The sequence below is a fragment of the Solea solea genome, chromosome 17 (genome assembly GCF_958295425.1).
Source record: "Solea solea chromosome 17, fSolSol10.1, whole genome shotgun sequence".
NCBI classification, from domain to species: Eukaryota; Metazoa; Chordata; class Actinopteri; order Pleuronectiformes; family Soleidae; genus Solea; species Solea solea.
In genome coordinates this window covers 24609949-24633156 of record NC_081150.1, presented here as the reverse complement: position 1 = coordinate 24633156, position 23208 = coordinate 24609949, and the positions used below count along the sequence as shown (strand labels likewise).

Below are 23208 nucleotides of genomic sequence, written 5' to 3'. Positions count from 1 at the left end.
TTGTATTTTTTTTATTATCAAAACTTTAAAACAAAATCGTGAGTATAATGTCCATAATCGTGGGTGCTTCACACCACAGTAATATAGTGTGAAGTGATGACGGTAGCTTTAGCTTTACTATCACTCATTCATTTCCTCACATTCACAAAACAATGCTCAGGTTAACTGAAGCTTTTAATAATTGAATATTTTCTAATTGTCATTAATAAACAGTTTTCACAAATAGTAAAAACTATCACTCACAGGTATTCCCATGTCATGTTACGTGGCCAACATTTAAAACATGATATTCATTAAAACCAAGAAATAAATGTCAGCTTTGATGTGATGTTTACACTATTTGATGGAAAGTCCACAGGTGTCCACAGGTGTCCCAGGTTCAGTCACTCTGTCCTTTCAGCACACACACACACACAGAGAGAGGATGGAGAAGATTCCATCAGTCCCACTTGGAAGTCTTCCTCCTCATGTATCTCTCCCCCTCACTGTCGATGACTTCATAGAGCTCCTGGTCGTTCTCTTTCACAGCGTGCAGGTAACCCAGGTAACCCACGCACAGGGTGATGGTCACCAGGCCAAACACCATCACTGGTTTATTCTGCAAAACAAGGAAGAGAAATCAACACCCATGTTTGTGTTTGACACATATCTCTGCTTTACTGTCATGGACGTTAACAAAGCAAGTGTCAAAATGAAGCAATACAGTGAGGTGACAACATGAAAACAAGACGTCACGTGTGTGGCTGCATGAAGCCCGAGTCCCTCATGAGTAACACAGGGGGTAACACAGGAGTAACAGGGAGTAACACAGGAGTAACACGGGAGTAACACGGGGGTAGCACAGGAGTAACACAGGAGTAACACGGGGGTAAAACAGAAGTAACACGGGAGTAACACAGGAGAAACACAGGGGTAACACGGGGGTAACACGGGAGTAACACAGGAGTAACAGGGGTAACACGGGGGTAACACATGGGTAACACTGTCAGAAACACAGGAGTAACACAGAAGTAACACGGTAGAAACACAGGAGTAACACGGGGGTAACACGGGAGTAACACAGGGGTAACACAGAAGTAACACGGGAGTAACACAGGGGTAACACGGGGGTAACACGGGAGTAACACTGTCAGAAACACAGGAGTAACACAGAAGTAACACGGGAGTAACACAGGAGTAACACAGGAGTAACACAGAAGTAACACGGGGGTAACACAGAAGTAACACGGGGGTAACACAGGAGTAACACAGGAGTAACACAGAAGTAACACGGGGGTAACACAGAAGTAACACGGGAGTAACACAGGAGAAACACAGGGGTAACACAGGAGTAACACGGGAGTAACACAGGGGTAACACGGGAGTAACACGGGGGTAACACGGGGGTAACACGGGAGTTACACGGGGGTAACACAGGGGTAACACGGGGGTAACACGGGGGTAACACGGGAGTAACACAGGGGTAACACGGGGGTAACACGGGGGTAACACGGGTAACACGGGAGTAGTAATGAGATAAAGGTCAGCGACAGAGACTCACACACTCACGGGTTTAATGAAGAGTTCAGGGTTGACTGCTCGGAACAGTGTGGTAGTCTTTGCTCCTCTCAGCCCGGGAGTCCGGTAGCCTTTTTCCCCGGGACTCTCCTTCCCTTTAGCGGCCTCTTTCTCTGACATGTCCGGTGTTGAGTCTTCACCACAGTTTTAAGGAAACATTGTTCACAATCATACTAAACTCACCCTTAGAAAAACCTTTGACGCCGCAGCCATGTTTGGCTGTCAACGAGCACGAAGACAAGAGGGAGAGAAACAGACTATAAACGGCCACAGCGCCCCTACTGGCGATGGAAGGTACGTCTACCCCTGGCCCTGATGAACGCTCTTGTCACATCCTGCATTGATTGCTGTGTCTCACTCCTCACTGTCGTCAATAAACTGCAGCTGCTCGTATCGTCCCAGTCTTTTCTCATATAACACGTTCTCACAAACCTGTGAAATCTGGGAGCTGCAGCAGAGAGCCCGTCTGGCTGACGGGCTCTATGACTATGACTCTATGACTCTGTCTCTATGACTCTATGACTCTGACTCTACAACTCTGATTCTATGAATCTGACTCTATGACTCTGACTATATGACTCTATGATTCTATGACTCTATGACTCTATGATTCTATGACTCTATGACTCTATGACTCAGACTATATGACTCTATGATACTATGACTCTGTAACTCTATGACTCTGACTCTATCAAAACATGTTAGAATGTTAGTTACATTCGGTCAGGTTGGTCCCTTGTGGCGGCGCGCTCAGTCGCAGCGGCTCTTTGATCAACCCTCCATCTGACCTCGACATCTCGTTGTACAATACCAGTATGATGACAATAAAGTTGCTTTCCTTTCCTTTCCTATGACTCTGACTCAATGACTCTATGACTCTGTGACTCTGACTCTATGACTCTGTGACTCTGACACTCTGACTCTATGGCTCTGACTCTATGATTCTATGACTCAATGACTCTGACTCTATGACCCTGACTCTATGACTCTGACTCCATGACTCTGACTCTATGACTCTGACTCTATGACTCTGTGACTCTGTGACTCTGACTCTATGGCTCTATAACTCTGAATCTATGATTCTATGACTCAATGACTCTGACTCTATGACCCTGACTCTATGACTCTGTTGCTCTATGACTCTATGACTCTATGTCTCTGACTCTATGACTCTAAGACTCTGTGACTCTATGACTCTGACTCTGTGGCTTTCTGACTCTATGACTCTGACTCTATGACTGTATGGCTCTATGACTCTGACTCTATGGCGCTATGACTCTACGACTCTACGACTCTGTGGCTCTATGACTGTATGGCTCTATGACTCTGACTCTATGGCGCTATGACTCTACGACTCTGTCACTCTACGACTCTATGATTATATGACTCTGTGGCTCTATGACTCTATGACTCTAGGGTTCTATGACTCTATAACGATATGACTCTATAACTATATGACTATATGACTCTATGATTATATGACTCTGTGGCTCTATGACTCTATGACTATGACTCTATGACTCTATGGCTCTATGACTCTATGACTATGACTCTATGACTCTATGGCTCTATGACTATATGACTCTATGGCTCTATGGCTCTATGATTATATGACTCTGTGGCTCTATGACTCTATGGCTCTATGACTCTATGACTATATGACTCTATGACTCTATGACTCTACGGCTCTATGACTAGGACTTTATAACTCTATGACTATGATTCAATGACTCTATGATTCTATGGCTCTATGATTCTATGACTATGACTATATGACTATATGACTCTATGATTCTATGACTATGATTCTATGACTCTATGACTATGACTCTATGATTCTATGACTCTATGACTATGATTCTATAACTCTATGACTCTATGATTCTATGATTCTATGACTCTATGACTATGACACTATGTCTCTATGATTCTATGACTTTATGACTATGACTCTATGATTCTATGACTCTATGACTATGATTCTATGACTCTATGATTCTATGACTCTATGATTCTGACACTATGACTCTATGATTCTATGACTCTATGATTCTTTGATTCTATGACTCTATGATTCTATGACACTATGACTCTATGACTCTATGACACTATGACTCTATGACTCTATGACACTATGACTCTATGACTCTATGACACTATGACTCTATGACTCTATGACACTATGATTCTATGACTCTATGACACTATGATTCTATGACTCTATGACACTATGACTCTATGACTCTATGACACTATGACTCTATGACTCTATTGCTCTATGACATGAACAACAGTTGGAGACTCAACCTTTTCATCTCCATCAGAGGGAACGTGATAAATGACAGAGGCCTGGTGTGGAATGATTTATTTATCTGCAGTGTAATGTGAGCTGACTCTCATCAAATTTACATGTGTCAGCGCAGGTGGAGGAAGAAAGACATGTCCTCCCCCACACCCAGCACATATTTGCATTGAACTTTTCCACTGTGACGTTGTCTGTGTATACAGTACACACACGCACACACACACGCACTCTCTACAGGTTAACTTATGGAAGGATGGAAGGATCGTTGAGTCATGCTATTTCTGTTGATTCACAGTAAAGTGTCTAAAAGAAGAGAGAAACTATGGTGTATTTACTGATACTGATCTAGTGAACAGTAAAGTGTTTGTGCTTGGATAAGGTGTGGCACAGCGCTGTCCCCTGCAGGTGTGCAGCAGCAGCAGCAGCAGCAGCAGCAGCGAAGAGTCTGATTACAAACTCTAGAACACAGAGCAGAAATCCTCCGGTAAGGATTGGGTAAGTTCTTTCTTAAAAACTCTTCCTTTACTTAGTCCTGTGTCAGTATTTGGAATAACTCTGGTTCTAACCTTTACATAGGCAGCACTAGTGTTAGTGTTACCCTGAGCAGAATTACATTACATGTCATTTAGCAGACGCTATTATCCAAAGTGACTTACAAGGGAATTGAGTATGACCTGCCAGGGGTGGAGTTGTGGCGATGATGTCTCTGCACACGGGGTACCGGTCTGAACCACTGAGCTACCCCACCCCCAATCTGTAGAATCTGTAAACCTTGTTCCATTAAAGCACGTATTCAGTGAGTGAAGAACATAAGACAAACTCTGTAGTCGTCTTCAGTCGAGTTTCAAGTAGTCAAATGAATAGAGAAGGAGACTGTTGATGATTAGTGTTGTTCTTTTAAATCATGTAAAGCTGTTACAACAACATCCTCTGGTTTCTGTTCAACTACAGGAGAGTGAGAGGAAGATGAACTGGGGTTTTCTGGAGAACGTCCTCAGTGGGGTGAACAAGTACTCTACTGTGATTGGGCGGATCTGGCTCTCTGTGGTCTTCCTCTTCAGGATTTTGGTGTATGTGGCAGCAGCTGAGCAGGTGTGGAAGGATGAGCAGAAGGATTTTGTGTGCAACACCAAGCAGCCCGGCTGCGAGAACGTCTGCTTCGACCACTTCTTCCCAATCTCACAGGTGCGTCTGTGGGCTCTGCAGCTCATCATGGTGTCCACCCCGTCCCTGCTGGTTGCCCTGCACGTGGCCTACAGGGAGCGCAGGGAGGCCAAGCACAAGCGGAAACTGTACCAGGACAAAGGGAGCATTGATGGAGGTCTGTTCTGCACCTACGCACTCAGCCTGGTCTTTAAGATAGCGTTTGAGGTGGGCTTCCTGCTCACGTTCTACTACCTATACAATGGTTTTGAGGTGCCTGCTCTGCTCCAGTGCAGCCAGAGTCCTTGTCCCAACACAGTGGACTGTTACATTTCCAAACCCACAGAGAAGAAGATATTCCTCTACATTATGGGCTGTGCTTCTATTTTGTGTATCACTCTGAATTTTGCGGAGCTTCTCTACATCACATGGAAGAAGTTGTGGAGATGTTTCAGCAGAAGCTTCATCCCTGGGAAGGAGAATGCTTTCATCCACAGTCAACCTGTGTCTGTAAAGCCCACAGGAAACGGTGAGGACAGCAGCACACAGCCTGCATGCACCACTGACAACCAACCTGTTCACAACCAGGAGTGAAGCCTGTAGGCGGAGCCTGTGTTTACCTGAAAACAGCACTCACACTCCCATGTCAAACACATGTCATGGCTCTGTTACAGAGAACAGACTTTACTCATCTCATCTGTTATAAATATGAACTCCATACACCCACCTACACCCGCCTACACCCGCCTACACCCACCTACAGTCTCCTACACCCACCTACACCCGCCTACACCCACCTACACCTGCCTACACCTGCCTACACCCGCCTACAGTCGTGTATAACGTATTCTGTGGCTCTGGTGGAGTGGTTGTCGTAGGTATGATGAGCTATAAATGAGAAAAAGAGCGACTAAATATACAGCATGTTTGAGCATAAACTAAAACTAAAAACGAATGTTTTGTTTTAACATAAACTGTTAAAACAGTGTGTGTGTGTGTGTGTGTGTCTTATGGTTGTAGATACCTTTAAATGTCCTGTATGTGATACATGTGAACATATTTATATGTTCTATGCATCTCTTATAAGATGTTAGAAGCTGATATTTAACCTTTTATACAGTGTGTGCAGTTTGTGAAGAAATGTGATGGTTGTACTGTTTATGTAGCTGATAATCAAAGTTTGTTCTTATCACTGTTTTAATAATTATTATTATTATTATTATTAGTATTATTATTTATTTGTTGATTTCTCAAGTTGTAATTAGTCAAAGGATTCAGGCCTGTCCTGGTGAAAGCAAGTCCCCTGTGAAGTGTCTGCATCTCCATCATATCTGTTGTTGTTTGTGTATTTATGATTATATTGAATATTTTTGTACATGTGTAAAGAAATAAAAAATGTATCAAATAATTGTCTGTGATTGTCTGTCCATGATGATAGAGCTGCTGTTATCATGTTTTCTCTCATCAGTCTAAAAGCAGAAAGCTTTTGTTTGATTTTCCCCACACACTTTTATTTCTTTAATACACAGTGAATTTAAAATGAAATCATGAAACGGTCGATTATTGATTCGCTCAGTATTGAATGCAAGATAACGGGGGCACCAACAGGCCATCACTCAAGTTTGATTCCAAATTTAGGTTTAAAATAAACATGACTTTGAGGAGCTTGTATGCATGATTAGATGTGACTGACAGACAGTTAACAAGGTGCTGCGTACTCACTGTACCTTCCACGTGTTTCAAATAAAAACAGAAACATATGAACCTGTGTAACCTTTGAACGGCGCAGTGTTGAATGCACGAGGCCCAGTTTAATATAAATCTTTCTTAAGCTTTGAAGCTCGTCAACATGTATTTTTATAATAATTGAACGACCTTTCAGGAAGAATAAAATAAAATATAACAAACGTGACTACAACTGCCATTTACGTTCTGATGACTTCTACAGAGAAATGATTTTGTACTTTTAAATGAATATTAATAATGTTAGTTCATATTAGACAGTAGGTTCAATGTTTGTATCAATGCAAAGACAATAACATGTTAAACTAGTAAATCCCAGGTACTCAATGTAATTATGATCGGTCTTCACCGAGTTTTAGGCCTTATGTGGACTTGAACCATAAGAAAACATGTTGTCAGTCTACAGTGAAACCCTTTTAAACTGTGGTTACAGAGCTGCTCACATGACATCCATCATAGAGACTACACACAAGCACCACCTACATTTAAACTACATGATGGAAACCTGTTTAACTCATGTCACTTTCTGTTTTGAATTGGCTCTTATTCTGTCTCATCACCCAAAACTGAAAATGTTAACAGTTACAACAGTTGGTAATAATCACCTCTTCATGTTTGCAGCAACAGAACCATAACGTCATTCTAAATAAAGACAAAGTGACAAATGATGAAAAACAAATGAAACTGGTAAAAATCAGTTTAATAGTAAGACTGCTGGTGGCAGTGGGCTATTTCCAACTATATACACATTGCACAATAATAATTAACATCCTGAAATCACAAAGTACACATAATCATGAATGTTCATTTGTCTGAAAGTCCCACAGGGATAATTTAAAGACCCAAGGCTGATGTGATTAAACAGAACAAAACATTAGTACACTTTTCAACTCAGTGGCCCATAAATAAAAACATGCTATTCACATTATATAAAAGAAGACCATGTAGAATAAGTCTGAACATTTTCTTTCTACATGAGTGAAAAAAAGATCAGCAGTCTGCAGCAGATTTGACGCCCTTCAGTCCCGAGATTGTGCTTTAAACAACAGAACAAAAGGAGTCATTTTTTTTTCCAACACCACTGTGGGCTGCAGGACTTGCAGCTGTTTCAACATGAGCTCTGAAACACCTGAAAACGTAGCATCTATTATTATCTTAACCTTAGCAAGGGATTTCAAATTCTGCCGGTTGTTGAATCGAACACGAGTGTCTTTGGCTGTTAGACTGGACGCTTTTCTTGTGGTCTCTGGTGCATCAACCTTTCTGGTGAAAGTCTGATCAGATTTATTAGACTGTTCCAGAAACTGTAAGAAAGACATTTCAAATCCCATGGGTTTGAAGGAGGCCAGCGGAGCACTCTGCTCAGACGTCTCCTCCTGAAGCACTGCAGGACAAGACGAGCCTGACTCCTCATCCTTGCTGGACACCACGTCGCTCTTGGTGGTGCGAGGGACTTTCTTCCGTTTGACTAATTTCTCAACCAGTTTCCGTGGACGTCCGCGTTTGCGTTTGACCACCACCACAGAGCCGTCGGAGCTTTCATCGTTGGACACTTTGCTGTCAAACAAAGTAGCGGGAACGTCGGCTGTGGTCCTTCTGCGGAGGACAGGTTTAGAACTTCCATATTGTACTCCGTCCAGGCCGGTGTCTGTCGCCAGCTCGTTGTCCGACAGGTCAGATGTGTTGTCTGATTTGGAATCGTCACTCCTGTTGGACCGATACTTTTGCCGGGGGAACTTTTTGCAGAATATGAAATGACTGCGCTGCTGTTCCAGGTACTTTTCTGACAGCCCGTGCCCCATGTAATGTTTTAATGCGCTGCGCTCTGATTTCATGACTGACTCACATCCTTTGATCATACAGGGATACTGTAGAGGAAATGTCTTGGTGCACATTGCAGATGCCTCCACTTTAGATTTCAAGGAGGGTTTTCCATATTTTGTCCAGTGATTGCTTTTCGACCTGCTGAGTCTTTTCGTGTCACTCCTCCTCTGTAAGAGCTTCTTGTTGCTCTCAATGTTTTCTTTTCCATTGCTTGTCTTGGTAATTTGATAAAGCAAGGCTTTAGAGTTCTGTTTCATGTCATCTTCACTTATCTGTTGGTTTTTTAGTTTAGTTGGGGAAAGATCCTGATGTTTTTTCATGACATGTCTGAGAAGATTGGACTTTGTTGCATAAGAACGGTCACAGCCTTCAATTTCACACTTGAATGAGCCATTTAATTGTTCAGGTTTGGCCAGCTTTAAATCTTTATGCTGTTCTTTGACGTGCCAAATGTACTTCCAAGACGTAGTAAAGGTAGCCAGGCACCCTTGGAGGCCACAAGTAAACTTGCCAAGTTTGATGCTAGATAAGAGACCGACAACCTTATCAAGACTGAACTCATGCAGTTGAAGGTAGTGCTGCATAAGGCTGGGAACCTCTTGGAAAACTCTGCAGCAGTCTTTCACTTGGCATCTGAATTCAGAAATTTGGGGAATCTCTGCCTCTGGCTCCTCCTCCTCAACATCATCATCATCATCATCATCATGTTCCAATGAGTCATCCAGTCCGTCACTCTGCTCCTGCTCCTTGTTAACCTCCAGTGCTGACAGAGCAGACTGATGGACAGCCCTGTAATGGAGGATCAGGTTATGCTGGATGGTAAAGGCTGCCACACATCCTTGATGAACACATCGATATGGTCTGTAGGGACTCGTGGCGTCATCAGAGTTGGACTTTTTCTCCTTGGTCTTCTTGCGAATGTCTGTGCTTGGCTGAACCTTTAAGTGCTTATTTGTAGCACTGTGTTTATGAACAGACGGAGGCCCTGTGAAGGCCGGGGCTTGAATTTGCACAGTTAGGGCTTGGTTGTTCATGGGGGTGATTTGCAAGGGATGAATGACAGTGGAACGAATGTCATCTTGATTTTTCAGTGTAGTTATATCCATGTTAGTATGTGGCACAAATGCCTGTGATGGGTTACCACATTTTCCACTATCGTGTAGTGAACACTGTGGTGCTGTGTCTGCCAGTGCTGGATGAGTAGCCATTGAGGTTTGAGTCCCTGGAGCTTGGTTTGTATTCACGGGCCATGTTTGCATATCAGCAGATGCAGCAGCTTTGGCCTCCCTGCGCTTCATATCCAGTTCTGCAATTTCTTTAACAGATAACTTGTGGGCTGACTGGTAGTGAGTGCGGAGGTTTGAGTTACGAGTGAATGGTTTACTGCACCGTTGACATTTGAAGGGAGCATAAAGGCCATACCTTTTTTTAACTGCATTCACCATTTCAAGTGTATAGCTGTGAATTTTGGACAAATGTTTCCAAAGCGATTCACTTGAAATTGAGTTGAAGGTGCAGGTCTTGTTCTCACAACTAAACGGCTTAACTACAGAAGAATGTGAGCTACGAGAATGAACCTTTGCGGGTCCGGTCTGGTTGTTCATAGTGTTGGGAGGTGACAGCTGATGAGATATTTCTCTGAACAAGTTTAGCCTTTCAAACGCACTCTGAATATCTGCCATCCATAGTTGCTGGCTGGCAGACAGCTGAGTGGGTTCAGGATCTGCATCATTTACAGTGAATGCTGTGGGGCTTAGCACCTCCTGCTGGGGGGTGGAGGGCTCCCTGAAACAACTAAAGCTTTGTGTGTTCAGTAGTTGTTTAATTTCGTTAGGAGTCCCTGGGATGATTACATAGTTTTCTTGGATGTCTTGTCCTTGAAAAGCTGATTCTCTCTTTGCATCTGAAGATACCTGATCAAGGCCAGAATTGTTGGAAGGGCTGAACATTGGACCATAAGACATAATATTCTTTGAAAGGATACTGGGGTCACTGCTGCCTAAAATGCATGAGCTGTTTCTACGGTGAAAATCACCTGCTAAAATTTGCTCCCGCAACCTCCTCTTAATATCTTGCTCAGCAAACTGTCTTTGTGTCTGAGCCTGTCTGAGACTTTCTTTTGGTGGACTAAGCTGACCATCGGTGAACTCGGCTCGCATTACTGGGTTTAAATCTCTTTCTGGTGTCAGAATACTTGTTGCAGAGTGACTGTGAATTGTTCCTGGAGTCATGTGGTTTGTGGGACCACTACAGTTAGGGCTTTCTCTGAGGATTTGAGAGAGAAGTGGATCAGGGAATTCACTTTCAGTATATGCATCAATGGTTTGCTGAGAAAAATGGGCTGCACTATACGAGCTGCCTTCTCGTCGCTGACCCCTTTCCAGCTGGGCAGTTTCTGTGTGCTGTATCACTGAGCTACTGGGTAAACGCTCACTGGCTCCATAGGGAACACAAGTGTTTTGAAACAACAGCTGGGAAGCAGATGAGTGCACAAAAAGATCGGACAAATTGGATTCAGTCATGATTTGTTTAAGAATGTCACCGTTTGACTGACTATTACCAAAAGCTGGTACATTATCTTGTGGATAACTGGTAGTGGGATAGTCTTTTGTGGCTGCAGAAGCACTCGTTACTGACTCACGAGGCTTTTCCTGACGCACAGCGACAGGGTTATAAGACAACTGTGGCTGTGCTGTGCCAACAGTTGGCTCTGAATTGAGCAAGTCAAGAAATGATGCTGGCAGATCTGCATTCATTTGCGACAAGTCGTGTGGTTTGCAGGATGTACCCTTGGACAAATGGCCTCCAAGGGATTTGGGATTGCTAAATTCTCTGAAACACCTGCGACAAAAAAATTTGCCATCCTTAATTATGGCTGGCCATTTGGTTCTTTTGTTTTTCTTGGCTACATTTTGAGGTTGGTTGTTAACAATTTTTTGGCCTGCACTGTCTGAAGAGGGACATTTGAATTTAATGGGTCCTTTGGAACCTGAAACTAAACTGCTTTGCATCTGTGACATATATGTTGGAAGACAGTCTTCTACTTGCGGTGATGCTTCCTTTGAGCTGTCCATGCATGAGGGGAAAACAGAATGGGGTCCATTTTCCATAAGCGACGATTGCAAGGACTCAGCTGCTCTGTTCATTGTTGAGCCCATCACAGAACTTGGTGGGACATTAAATGGCAGGGTAGCACCACTAGAATCAAGTTGAGGCATGACTTGCAATTTAGATGGATAGACTTGGGAAGAGCCACAATTTTGAATCTGTCCGTTTCTAGAGAACGGGTTCCAGCTTTGACTACCCAAACCTTCATTTCCTAACTGAGAGGGAACAATAGTATTTTCCATCAGAAGTGAAGAAGTCTGGTTGTGGAGAGATGAAGTATGGGGATGCAGAGCAGTATAATTTGAATTTGTACCCATGTTGGTATACCGTGGTGGTTGAATTACATTCTGCCTCTGAACTGGAACTTCATTGCCATGCCGATCCTGATGTGAGGCAACTGGCACAAAATGACCAGCAGGTGACATGCATGCTGCCGAAAGGTAGGTTACCTTTATCTTAGTACGGCTAGCCTTCCATCGCTCATAAAAATCTGGGTGAATGGTTTTCATGTGCTTGGTCACATTTTTATAGGAGCTGTAGTGCCTTGAGCACATCTCAAAAGCGCAGTGAAATCGCTCTCTTTGTCCTGGAGCGGGAGCTGTGGAAGTTGAGGATATCACAGAGTTCTCTGGTCGGTTCCCAGAATGTGGTTGATGGATTACTGGTGGCGGAAGTAGTGACATTTCTGGCTCTAGTGGTCCTGTTAACAGGTTGCTGCTACACGTTGGATGCTGCCGTCCTGGCAATGGTAAGTTACATTGAGAGCTGTAACTCATTGATCCTGTGTTCATATTACTTGGGAATCTTTGTGGTTGGTCTTGTAAGACATGTGTATTATAGCTATTTGACAGATGACCTAAATTGTCTTCAAACGGATGTACAGGATGATTCTGTTGAGGTGGTCTCATATAATGAAAAGAACTTCCACCTAGAGCATCTCTGTGTGCAGAAGCATCAGGTGAGGTAAGTGCATTGACGGGCTGAATCACAGAATTATTTAAACTCTGGGTCTCACTGGTTGAGAGAGGCATATTTTGTGGCTTGTGTGTTACTCTGTACTGTCCTGCAGTTTCTACAGGTGGTTGGGAAGATTTGAGCAAACTTTCATTTAACACCGGCAGTCTTCCATGATCTAGGTTGTCAGCAGTTACAGTGCTCTGGTCCTCTTTGACAGTCTCTTGTAGTTGGGGAGAATGATTTGAAAGCATCTTTTCAAGTGAAGAGCCAACTTGAATATTTTGTGAAGTTTGTTCACAAGTTGGACTTTCATTTTGAGTGTCATGACCTTTCTGGTGTAAATCCAGCTGTTGTTGTGAATGGAACACCTTTTCACAGTCCACAACTTTACACGTGAAAGTTTTATAATGATGTGCCTCATGGTCATACAGTTTGAAGGCTTCACTGAAAATCTTGCCACAACTGGGAAACATGCATCTAGCCTTGAAAACCGAATGCGTTTTCCTGTGTAGGAGGAGCCCAGTGTTGGACAAAAAACTCGCCTTGCAGTTCAACTGTATACAAATATATGGCCGTGTGCCACAGTGGACCTGTAAATGATCATTTAGATGGGTGACATTAACAAAGTGGCGGCGGCAATACTGGCAAACAACCTTTTTCTTCTGCATTTCCAGGAAGGTCTTTGCTTCCTCGTTGTCCCCATGGGCTTTAACATGTGCAATGAGATTTTTGAAAAATTTGAAGCTCCTCCTGCATTTTCCAACAGGGCATACATTTTCCTCTTTACACTCCGTGTTACATCTCTCCAACTTGACCTGCACATTTTTAAGCAGCCCTTCTTTTTGCCCTGAGGAAACACTACTTTTGTATGGTTCGTTTTCCGTCTTTAAATTTGTGAAAACGGAGGCAGCCATTTTGGGATGAGCCAATGTCTTGTTTGTTTTCATTGCAGTTAGCCTTTCCTTGCAAGACTGTTTAACATGTGACGTTACATGGGGAATTAAAGTATCTTTTGAGCTAAAGGTTTGAGCACATATAGGGCAGGTATATACTCCACTGTTCAGATGAGTCTGTGCATGGCGTACAATCCTGTGGCCAAGAAATTCTTTGTCACACAGCACACAGTACTGCATATACACCTGCCAGTTTCTGAATCTGGCAGATATGAAACCTTGTTCTCTCAGTTTCTTCATTTCTCTGTTCTTCTCCTTTTTGTCTGTTACATCTTTTAGTTCATAAGTGCCACTGACTATGTGGTCAGGGATATTGTTAAACACCTCATTACTGAAAAACTCTTCCTCTTCTTCAGGACTCTCATTATCATTCAGCAGGTCAATGGATGACACTATTGAAGCCTCTTCACCCATTAATCCAAGACAATGACGCTTCAGTGTTTTCCAGTCCCAGAACTCTGGGTCAAAAGGCCACTGGGTTTTAAAAGCCAATAGGAGCTCACAGCGTAGAGAGTTGGGAATGGGCATCTCCTCCTCCTCCAGTTTTTGATCTGGTTCATTGTACAGAGTCTCCACAGCATAGTATGAATCAACTGTAGGCTCCAGGAGGAACACAGTCAGCTGACAGGCTCGCTTCACTTCTAGGTCAGTTGGAAGCAAACAGGAAATTGTTTTACAGACAGTGGCCTTGGTGTTTCCATCATCTGATTCCATTTGAAGAGCTCTAATGCACATTTCAATGCACACCGGGACTCCGATGCTGTCAATCTATAAAAAAAAAAGAAGAAGCCACATAATTCAAAGATGCAATACACTTGGAACCAGATTCTAACATTTGCTATTGTTTAAAATTAAGATAGCACTTTATTTTTAGTATTTACAGACTAATTGGTGGAGGAAAATAACTCTAAAACTTAGATGCACCATATTGTCTCATAAAGATGATGAAATAGATTGAGAAAAAGTCAGAAAACAATCTGTTGTGTATATGTCCGCTCCTAACTTTGAGTATTTTGTTTGGATACAGAACATGAAATAAAAACAGCTAAAGTGAAGTCACTGAAATCTCTGGGGTGCTAAGCTAACCTGTTCACTGATTTCAGTACACAACTTTGTCAACAGACTCACTGTTCCCTGCTGCAGTCGCAATCAAGCTGGAAGACCACATCAACACTGAAGACCTAATACTAACGAGGCAATCACAGACAGCAGACTTCACCCCATTCAACAAGCCTGGCGGCCTCTGCTGGTAGTAGTGTGACACCCAGTGGACAAATCAGGAACAACAAGTGCGGAAACACAAACAGACGCACAGAGCCACTGAAAACAATACTTCACTCCCACTCCGTGGGGTGAAGAAGAAAGAGGTTTTCCACACTATAGGGCCATCTATTATTCCGATTTTAAATAGCAGTCTGTCCTCAGGTGTGGTCCCCAAACATTTTATACATACGTAGTAGTGCAACCTCTCATCAAAAACCTGGTCTAGACCCTGCAGTTCCTGCCGTAAATGTTGGCATCGGTATCAGTGAGTACTGGAATCTAGGCACCGATCCGATACCACGTACTTTATTAGAGCTCCATTAGCTCTGACAGTTCTTCTTCACCACTCTTAAAACAGTTGCGCCGTGCTACCATCTGCCGATGTTGTTTTAGAGGCATGAAGAAGAATTGATCACCTGACACCTGTAGTCAAGGAGCTAACGTTAGCTCATCATGTCGGCGGTTTGGCAGAGACTCATTTTAACATTCAGGAGTCAGTAAACATGATGTCACTCGCGTCCTTTCCTGGTCAGTCGTCATGGAAACATGAAGCTCTATTCCATTTGCTGTATTCATTCATGTTTTACAGAGGGTTTAACCTGAGCCAGGCCTTACCACAATGATATCACATATCACAGTCATGCAGGCGTAGTATGATACACACTGGTATCGGCTGATACGGAGTACACACGAGTATCAGAATCAGTATCGGGAGGGAAAAATGGTATCAGAACATCTCTACGAAAAACTGTTTCCAGTAGTAAAACTGCAGATTTCAAGCCAGTAACTGTGTTGCTCTCAATACTTTCAGAAAAGATGCATAACGCCCCTTCACGTGCCCTCGTGAACACACCAATAAGGCACTGTTGCCCCTGAGAGCGAACCATGTACACACGTATGCATCACCTCTACCCCATAGACCAAATTCATTCTGTGGGAAACAGCGGTTAGAGGCACACTATTGTTTCTTCTTCTAGTTTCCTCAGACATAGGTTCCTGACCATCTCTTCCATCCATATCAATAAAACAATAATGGAAGTAAATGCTTCTCCTTGTTTCATTATGGGTCAACAATTGTTCCACCATTGATTCTTAGCCCTCTGAATCATAATCGCAAGTTGAGATACCAAGAGATTCCCTGGGCTAGTGTATAAAAAGTACAGAGGAAAGGTTAATGGTTAAAATGTGTGTTTTTCAGTAGGATAATACCAGGATTGCTGACCGTTTACCTACCTCAGACTGGATGACCTTGATGAGAAACAGGATGTGGTATATGGTTTTGGAAAGTAAGGACATCTGGCGGCATCTGTCAAGAAAGGTCTGCTCTGATGGCTCCAATCGCTTCAACAGCTTGCTCCAAAACAGAGTGAGCTCCCTGGTTGAAGAAAAGAAAATAAACTGTCTGTTTATGAGCTATTAATTAATCTAACTACTCAGGCACATACTGACACATTCATTAACTACTTAAAACATGTTAGAGAAAAGTTATATCCGCCAACGCTGAGGGGGCATTTCCAGTTAGTGGGCATGACTGTGTCTGTTCAACTTTAAATTTGTCCCAACAGTTAAACAGGATCTCTGTTTAGCTCCATTAGTAGCTCAACTATGAGTTCTGCAGATTCACTCATCAGGTCACTGTTGGTGTTCCTCTCTGCTCGGTCTTTACTCTCGACCCATTTGCACGTCTTCGCAACAACCAGCTTTGGTGGAGGACTGTGCTCCTCCATTAGTTTCTCTAATTTCATCACAATTGTCTTCACAATTTTTTAAGTATTTATAACAAATAAAAGAAACATGTTCTGTCAATTGTTAGTCATACTAATTTAAAGGGGACATATTATGCAAAATCAACTTTTTAATCATTGTAATACTTATATTTGGGACTCTGGAGGCCCTACCAGTCGCCAAAGTGTGGAAAAAAGAATACTCAGTCCTTTTTTCGGGGTCCCCCTTAGTGTAAGTATAGGCGATAAAACACGCGATGTTGAATTCCCTGCGCATTTTACCACGAATGTTACCACCCCACCAGTAAGTTTACCTCGAGAGCTCCACCTTAGCTCCACCTTGTCCCTATAAAATGCGAGAGTGCAGGCGAGGGAGGAAGAGCGGTATTATGTCAACGTGGAGGGACAAGTGTGCTGTTGGTGGCTGCACAGTGGAGCACAGTGTTTTACACAAACTTCCAGCCTCAGAGGATTTTATATATGAAGCTAATGTGCCGGATAAAGTCAGCAAACGTGTGTTCGTGTGTTCTCACCACTTCACATCAGACTGCGGCCAGCGGTCACCGTATTTAGTCAGCGAACGTATTTCACCGACGTACAAACACACACATTTTTAAGAAAAGGTCAAATAGAGCTCATAACTGACCATTCTGACACGTCCTAATTAAACATATTTGTTCAGTACGTCCTCCATGACCGGGGCACAGACTCAGTCTGATACAGTCACATACAGCAGCAGTTTATGCAGCTCCCTGATCAACCAGCACCCTAAGTCTTTTTTAACTGATTTGCAGTTCGGCAGTGTTCGTGTTCCTTGTGGTATTTTGACCAAAGCATGTCACAGACACGTTCATTAGGACACCAGGGAACTATTTTATCTTGGAGAAATGGGGTATAATATGTCCCCTTTAATAGTAAGACAGGTATCAATTCTGGAACTAACTGCTATCCACAGCATAAGGAAACTCTTTGCACATGAAGGGACTTGTGTTTTCTTACCAAGCACAGTAGTTATCTCCTTGAAAAAGCTGTCGGCTCAAGAAAGCTGAACATAGACTGAAAGCTGCCACCTCATCTCCATCCGACTCCAGATTGCAAATCATCTCCAATGCATCACGACAGTCCTCTTTTGAAAGCTGTACAAATTAAAACAATGGCTACAGTAAGTCTCAGTCATCATTCAATTCTTTAAAATACAGAACATCCTGAGGACAGTTTGATCTGCCATACAGATGCTACAGACAAGTCTAAATCACATTTCCACAATACAGAGAGAACACCCTCCAAATACACATCATATAACACACTCAATAATAAATCTGCATCACTTAGTCACAAAGAGTTGATCTTATGTTGCACCCTGCCCTATATCAGGGCCTTCCCTTCAGTGGATGTCACTGACTGTTAGGTTAGTTCCACCAGAGCAGACAGCTGAGTCTATGATGAAGAACCAGAAATATTTCCACAAAACTAAATACCACTGTTGTCTTCCCAGATGAGCAAAGAGGGCATAGATATAGGCATGCTGTGCTCATACTGTACTGGACACTACAAAGACACTACATGCAAAAAACTTCAGACATTTATCATTTCTTTTACACAGCTGGTGAAGAAAAATCTAAACTTTAGCAATGGTATCTTTCTCAGATCTGCTTGGCGATACCATAAAAATGTGTTTTGCAGTCCTGATCTAGTTCAAATAATATAATGCACTTATCTACTTGATGAGGTCACATCATTATCAAGTAGCATGGGAATATTGACTGGCAAATACATGCCAATATACTGAACTTACCTCTTCCATTAGATGATCCTGATCAGAAGTAGAACAGAGGCAGACCAGGTACAGCTGTTTGAAAGGCCCCTTCCCTTGGAAAACAGAACACTCTGAGCACATCTTTGCCAGCAGTGCAGCCTTCTCCAGCTGCTTCTCTTTCATCAGTTGCTTCACTCTCAACTCTGACAGTACCAGTCCCTCCTGCACCAGGAACTCCTCAACTGAAAACCAATGGCAATGTTAATGGAGCACATATAAGAGCATCTATATTAAATAAACAGGGAAAAACTAGCCTTTGTATTTGTCTTTCATTTTATTCTCCAAGAATCTTGTATTTCAGGACAAACTTCTACACTTAATTAGGTGACCATAATACTCTTAACACTAGCAGCACTGTTAGTAATGTAACTATTATTAAAACTCTTCATAAAGTAAAGAAAACTGGGACGTTTGTGGATTATGGGGGTGGTGGCGTGCACTCGCGAGTGTGGGGGGTAATATTCTAATATTTTCTGGGTCTTTCTATATTCGTACAAACTTATTTTGGGAAGAGTGACAGCCCTAATGCGTGCCACGGTGCCACTTCAGCAATGCATGAACATTTATAAAGGAAACACGGTTTGTATGATTCAGATGCACCTCGATCACTAAGATAATTAGCTAATGTTTTTTGTGCAGTCTATAATCTGACGAGTCGACACAGTAGTCGATGACTAGTGAAATAGTCATTACTTTCAGCCCTAGACTACTGTACGTTAATACAAACAAAGCTCTCTCTGTGATTAGTCTTTAACAACAGCCCATTATACTTAACAATGACTGTTATAGAGAAATAACTAAATACAATCAATTAATAAAGTTACCAATTAAGAGATAATCATGACAAAAATAATCAGCTGATTAGTTGACTACCAAAACAATTGTTAATTGCAGCCCTATTGACCGTTATTGTAATCATCCATACCACGCCGCCTCCTTTTATTTTTAGTAAACACCACACAGACAGTAACTCACCAAGTTCAGGCTGGATATTGTCATTGGACAAAAGGCCTTGCAAGATCTTGTTGGTCCAAACGCCATCATACTGACCCAGAGCAGACAGTGGGGACAGCTGAGTGAGTCCATTCTCCTGCAGCTTACTGTGAGCAAACTATAACCCAACATCAAAAAAAGATATTTATGGCACTGTAATCAAAGCCAATTATTGTGTAGTTTGAAGTGTTTTCTGAAACTGTTTACACTTTAAAATGAGACATTTTAACTCAAAGGCTTCAGAGAAACTTTATAATAACTTAACAACAAAGGCATTTATGGGGAGGCTGTGTGTGTGTGTGTGTGTGTGTTTTGAGGCTTTAGCTTTACCTGCAAAGACGACTTAAAACTGTCCCACAGGCCCTCTGGAATGTCCTTCAATGAGAGCAAGAGCTCCACAAAACTCCTACAGAACAACAGGACGTCAAATGAGCATGACATTGGTTTGGGCTTGCCCTTTAAATAAGATCACATACACCAGTGGTCAATTGGTACCGGGACGCACAGAAAGACTACATAACTTACATTATTTGCGTTTTATTTGTTATCTGATTCTGAACGATGTTTTAATTTGAAAAATGACCGGATCTGTCTATGACTCACTCTTGACGCATGTCAAGATGCTTGCCTCGGTCACTTCACGGTCGAAGAAGCTCAACTGCTGGAGATCGCAAATGACAGCGGCCTTAAAGGTATGTTTGAGACAATAACTCTGTCGGTGTTGTGGATTAAAGTCATGGCAGAATACCCTGAGATCACCACAACAGCAACATCCTATCTCACTGAAGCAGAGTGAGCGGGTGCTGCTGCTGCTGCTGCTGCTGCTGCTGACGAAGCACCCGTCTCCTGGCTCGCGTCATCTGGGTCCTCCGTTACCAGCTGCTGCGCAATTAACAGGCGGGATTTCACATGTTGTACATTTGTCCTTTAGTCAGTGGGCAGCATCCACAATTGGTTGGTGGACTTGGCCATTTTCCCCCCAACCGGTGTGCATGCCGTTGACGCACGGCTGCGCTCTGTATCGTTGGCGCGATGTTAAGAGTGCTGCTAATAAAGTTACATACGCAGTAGATTCACATCTATTATTATATTTAGAAAATACCAGTTTTTAGGCCGGTCTTATCATTTCATTTTGTTGGATTTATTCACCACACATTAAAGGCCGGTCCGTGAAAATATTGTCCGACATTAAACTGGTCCAAGGCGCAAAAAAGTTGGGGACCTTTGACATAGACTTTTTTTACACTTACGACAGAAATGCCGTAATTTAACAAGATTTCATGAAAAGTACAAATAATTACATGCACTATGTAATTACATTTTTCCCCTGAAAAGTACTTACAATGACAGCCTCTCAATCACAAGAGGAACATTTTCACACTGCAGGGAGAGGAATGGAGAAGCCTGAGCATAACTCAGCAAGGCCACTATATAAACTTCCACCAATGGTAAAGGTTCATCTTCAATCTTCCAACGGCCTGCATACTCCAGAAGTGTCTACAGAGAGAGAACATCAACGTCATTTACTTTGAATGAATGCTGTTTGATTAATCTAATGTAACCTGCAGAAATAAACCAACAGCCAAGCATGACATATGTGACAAAGGATGCCTCAGAAAGACTGAGGGCTCAAACTGTATGGTAACTGAGGGTTGTGTATCTGTGTCTTTTCATAAACAGTGACTGAAGTGGTACTTTGTTTATAAGCACAACACAAATATCAACAATATTAAAGCTGCAGTGTGTAACTTTTAAAATGAGATATGTGTATATATATGTATATATATATATGTTCCAGGTGTGGGCCGAAGGATGGGAGCTGTGGTGCATGTGCAATGCCCCAGACCAGCTGGAGTCTTAACTCTTGGAGTCCCGACTTAACGTATATGTGCAGTAATTATACCCAATCATATTATCTCGATGTATTAGTCGGATTTGATGTGTTGGTCTGACTTTGGGAAACACATTTCAGGCAGAACCCACAGACACCCTTCAGATGTTAACTGTGAACTTCAACAACTGTATCTAATGCATATTAAATGATAGTGTGAGAGCAGAAGGATGCATGTCAGGTGTTGTTATGTGCATGCAGTTTCAACATTATTGCAGAAACATTATGGTCATTATAGGCATCTGAAAAAAGAGCCCTGGGTTGAGGGGTTTTAAGACAAAATTAACGCAATTTATTTTCCTAATGAATCATTTTGTCTTATGTGCAATACTCTTTTTAAGTGTTGCGATTTCCCCCTAATGATCAGCTATATCACATTTGATACATGACACAAAGACAATATGGATCCACATGATATCCCTAATGAAATGCTTGAGAAAGACTTTGGACGAACGCGGAAGACAGTGTGCTCCACCACCATCAACAAAGAAAGCGAATGAACACATATCTTTAAGAAGAGTGATGTTCCATTTCGTCCAGAGGAGTTTTTGCACAATCAAACCCAAGACAAGGCTGTTGTTATGGACAGTTTTCCACCTTGTTATTCATCCCACCAATACGCTTTGTTATAATGCGCATATGGGCTGCGATACGGCACACCTCTTCTGCAAGAGCGTGCGTTCCATTCGGCACGTACACACAAAATTCATCGCGCGAAAATGCACTAATCTTCACGTTGAGTCGCTTCAATGTAACTATTGTTGTACGATAGAGACCAACTTAGATGATCAGACTGTTGTTGACGTTTGAAGATGTGGAGAATTTGACAAAGCAAGACGGTGCGTATCGACAGCTCGCTCCGTTACCATCACATACGATCTGCGAAATGAGTCTCACGAGAACGCGCACGTAGCTGGACACACTAAGCTAAAAGCCAACATTAGGCTAACTACTGGTGCAGCTGAGTGAATTAATGCCATCCAGGTACAAGTGTCAACGCGCGTATTGACAATATTTGGGGACAAATAAACGTGTGACAACTCAATACACATTTTAACGTTACAAAGCAGTAACGTTGCGTTGCCTACGTCCTGCAAACACAGCTAACCTAGCAGGTTAGCCGTGTGCTAAGAGCTAGGTAGCTGCGCTAGCCAAACCAGTGAGCAGTTTCAGTTTGTGCCTTGTTCTACAAAACATTAATATCCGCAGTCACTGCACGTGCGTGTATACTGGTGTTTAAGGTGAATACCCGAGCAACGCAAGCGTCGTTCGACTCGGTATAAGTCCAGTCACTGGGTTCTCCAGAACCGAGGACGAAGCGTTATTGTTAGCGTCTGACAGTCTGTTAGCTACAGAGCAGATGATACACTTACCCTACAAAACCCTTGACAATACTCAGAAGACGATTGGACCCGGGAGGTGCTGCTCTCTTGGACTACAACTTCTTGTAGATCCTGCAAACGTTGCCGGAGTTCCCAAATCGTTTTACTGGTATCTTTCTCAGGACTACGGTCCTGTTCGGCCTCCTCGTCCGCCATCTTCACACCCTGCTCCAGCGCGTACCACTAAAGCGTCGCTACGTAACGGCGTAAAGTGCGTGCGTACGTAACGACACGGACGGTGTCGTCCATCAACAACAACAACAACAACACAACATCCGTTTATAACAGAAGTGAAGAGATTTAAAAGAACCGGAGTGACAGTTACAGAAGATTATGTCAATTCCTCAAGATTCACAACGTTGATTGAGAGGATAGACTGTAGGTTGGGATGTAAGTATTTGTATACATGTATAAAATATATACGTATACAAATATATACACATTTATACCATACATATATATATATATGTATATATACGTGTGTGTGTATTTATTTATTGCAGTAATAGAATTCCTAACATTTTCTATTTCCTAAATGCAAATTAAAAG

The 23208-nt window shown here is 42.5% G+C and overlaps 3 protein-coding genes across 4 annotated transcripts; 1 reads left to right on the top strand and 2 right to left on the bottom strand.

The window, feature by feature from the left end:
• Position 1: 1 nt before the first annotated feature.
• On the bottom strand, positions 2–1798 carry smim8 (small integral membrane protein 8). Its single transcript, XM_058614161.1, has 2 exons — positions 1549–1798; positions 2–598 (listed from the first exon to the last, which is right to left on the bottom strand). Exons 1-2 carry the CDS (start codon positions 1675–1677, stop codon positions 440–442), a joined length of 288 nt encoding a protein of 95 aa, XP_058470144.1. The 5' UTR covers positions 1678–1798; the 3' UTR covers positions 2–439.
• Positions 1799–4099: 2301 nt separating this feature from the next.
• gjb7 (gap junction protein beta 7) lies at positions 4100–5730 on the top strand. 2 transcript variants are annotated; one of them, XM_058613771.1, is made up of 2 exons: positions 4100–4346; positions 4814–5730. In XM_058613771.1, the coding sequence occupies exon 2, from the start codon at positions 4829–4831 to the stop codon at positions 5597–5599; it is 771 nt and encodes a 256-aa protein (XP_058469754.1). In that variant the 5' UTR covers positions 4100–4346; positions 4814–4828; the 3' UTR covers positions 5600–5730. The 2 variants fall into 2 exon arrangements, with proteins under 2 accessions (XP_058469754.1, XP_058469753.1); XM_058613770.1 differs by having other exon boundaries at positions 4100–4357.
• A 1697-nt stretch (positions 5731–7427) lies between these two features.
• Positions 7428–22849, bottom strand: znf292b (zinc finger protein 292b). Its single transcript, XM_058613326.1, has 8 exons — positions 22651–22849; positions 20729–20883; positions 19717–19792; positions 19369–19504; positions 18373–18575; positions 17577–17713; positions 16087–16228; positions 7428–14358 (listed from the first exon to the last, which is right to left on the bottom strand). Exons 1-8 carry the CDS (start codon positions 22813–22815, stop codon positions 7768–7770), a joined length of 7605 nt encoding a protein of 2534 aa, XP_058469309.1. The 5' UTR covers positions 22816–22849; the 3' UTR covers positions 7428–7767.
• Positions 22850–23208: the final 359 nt, after the last annotated feature.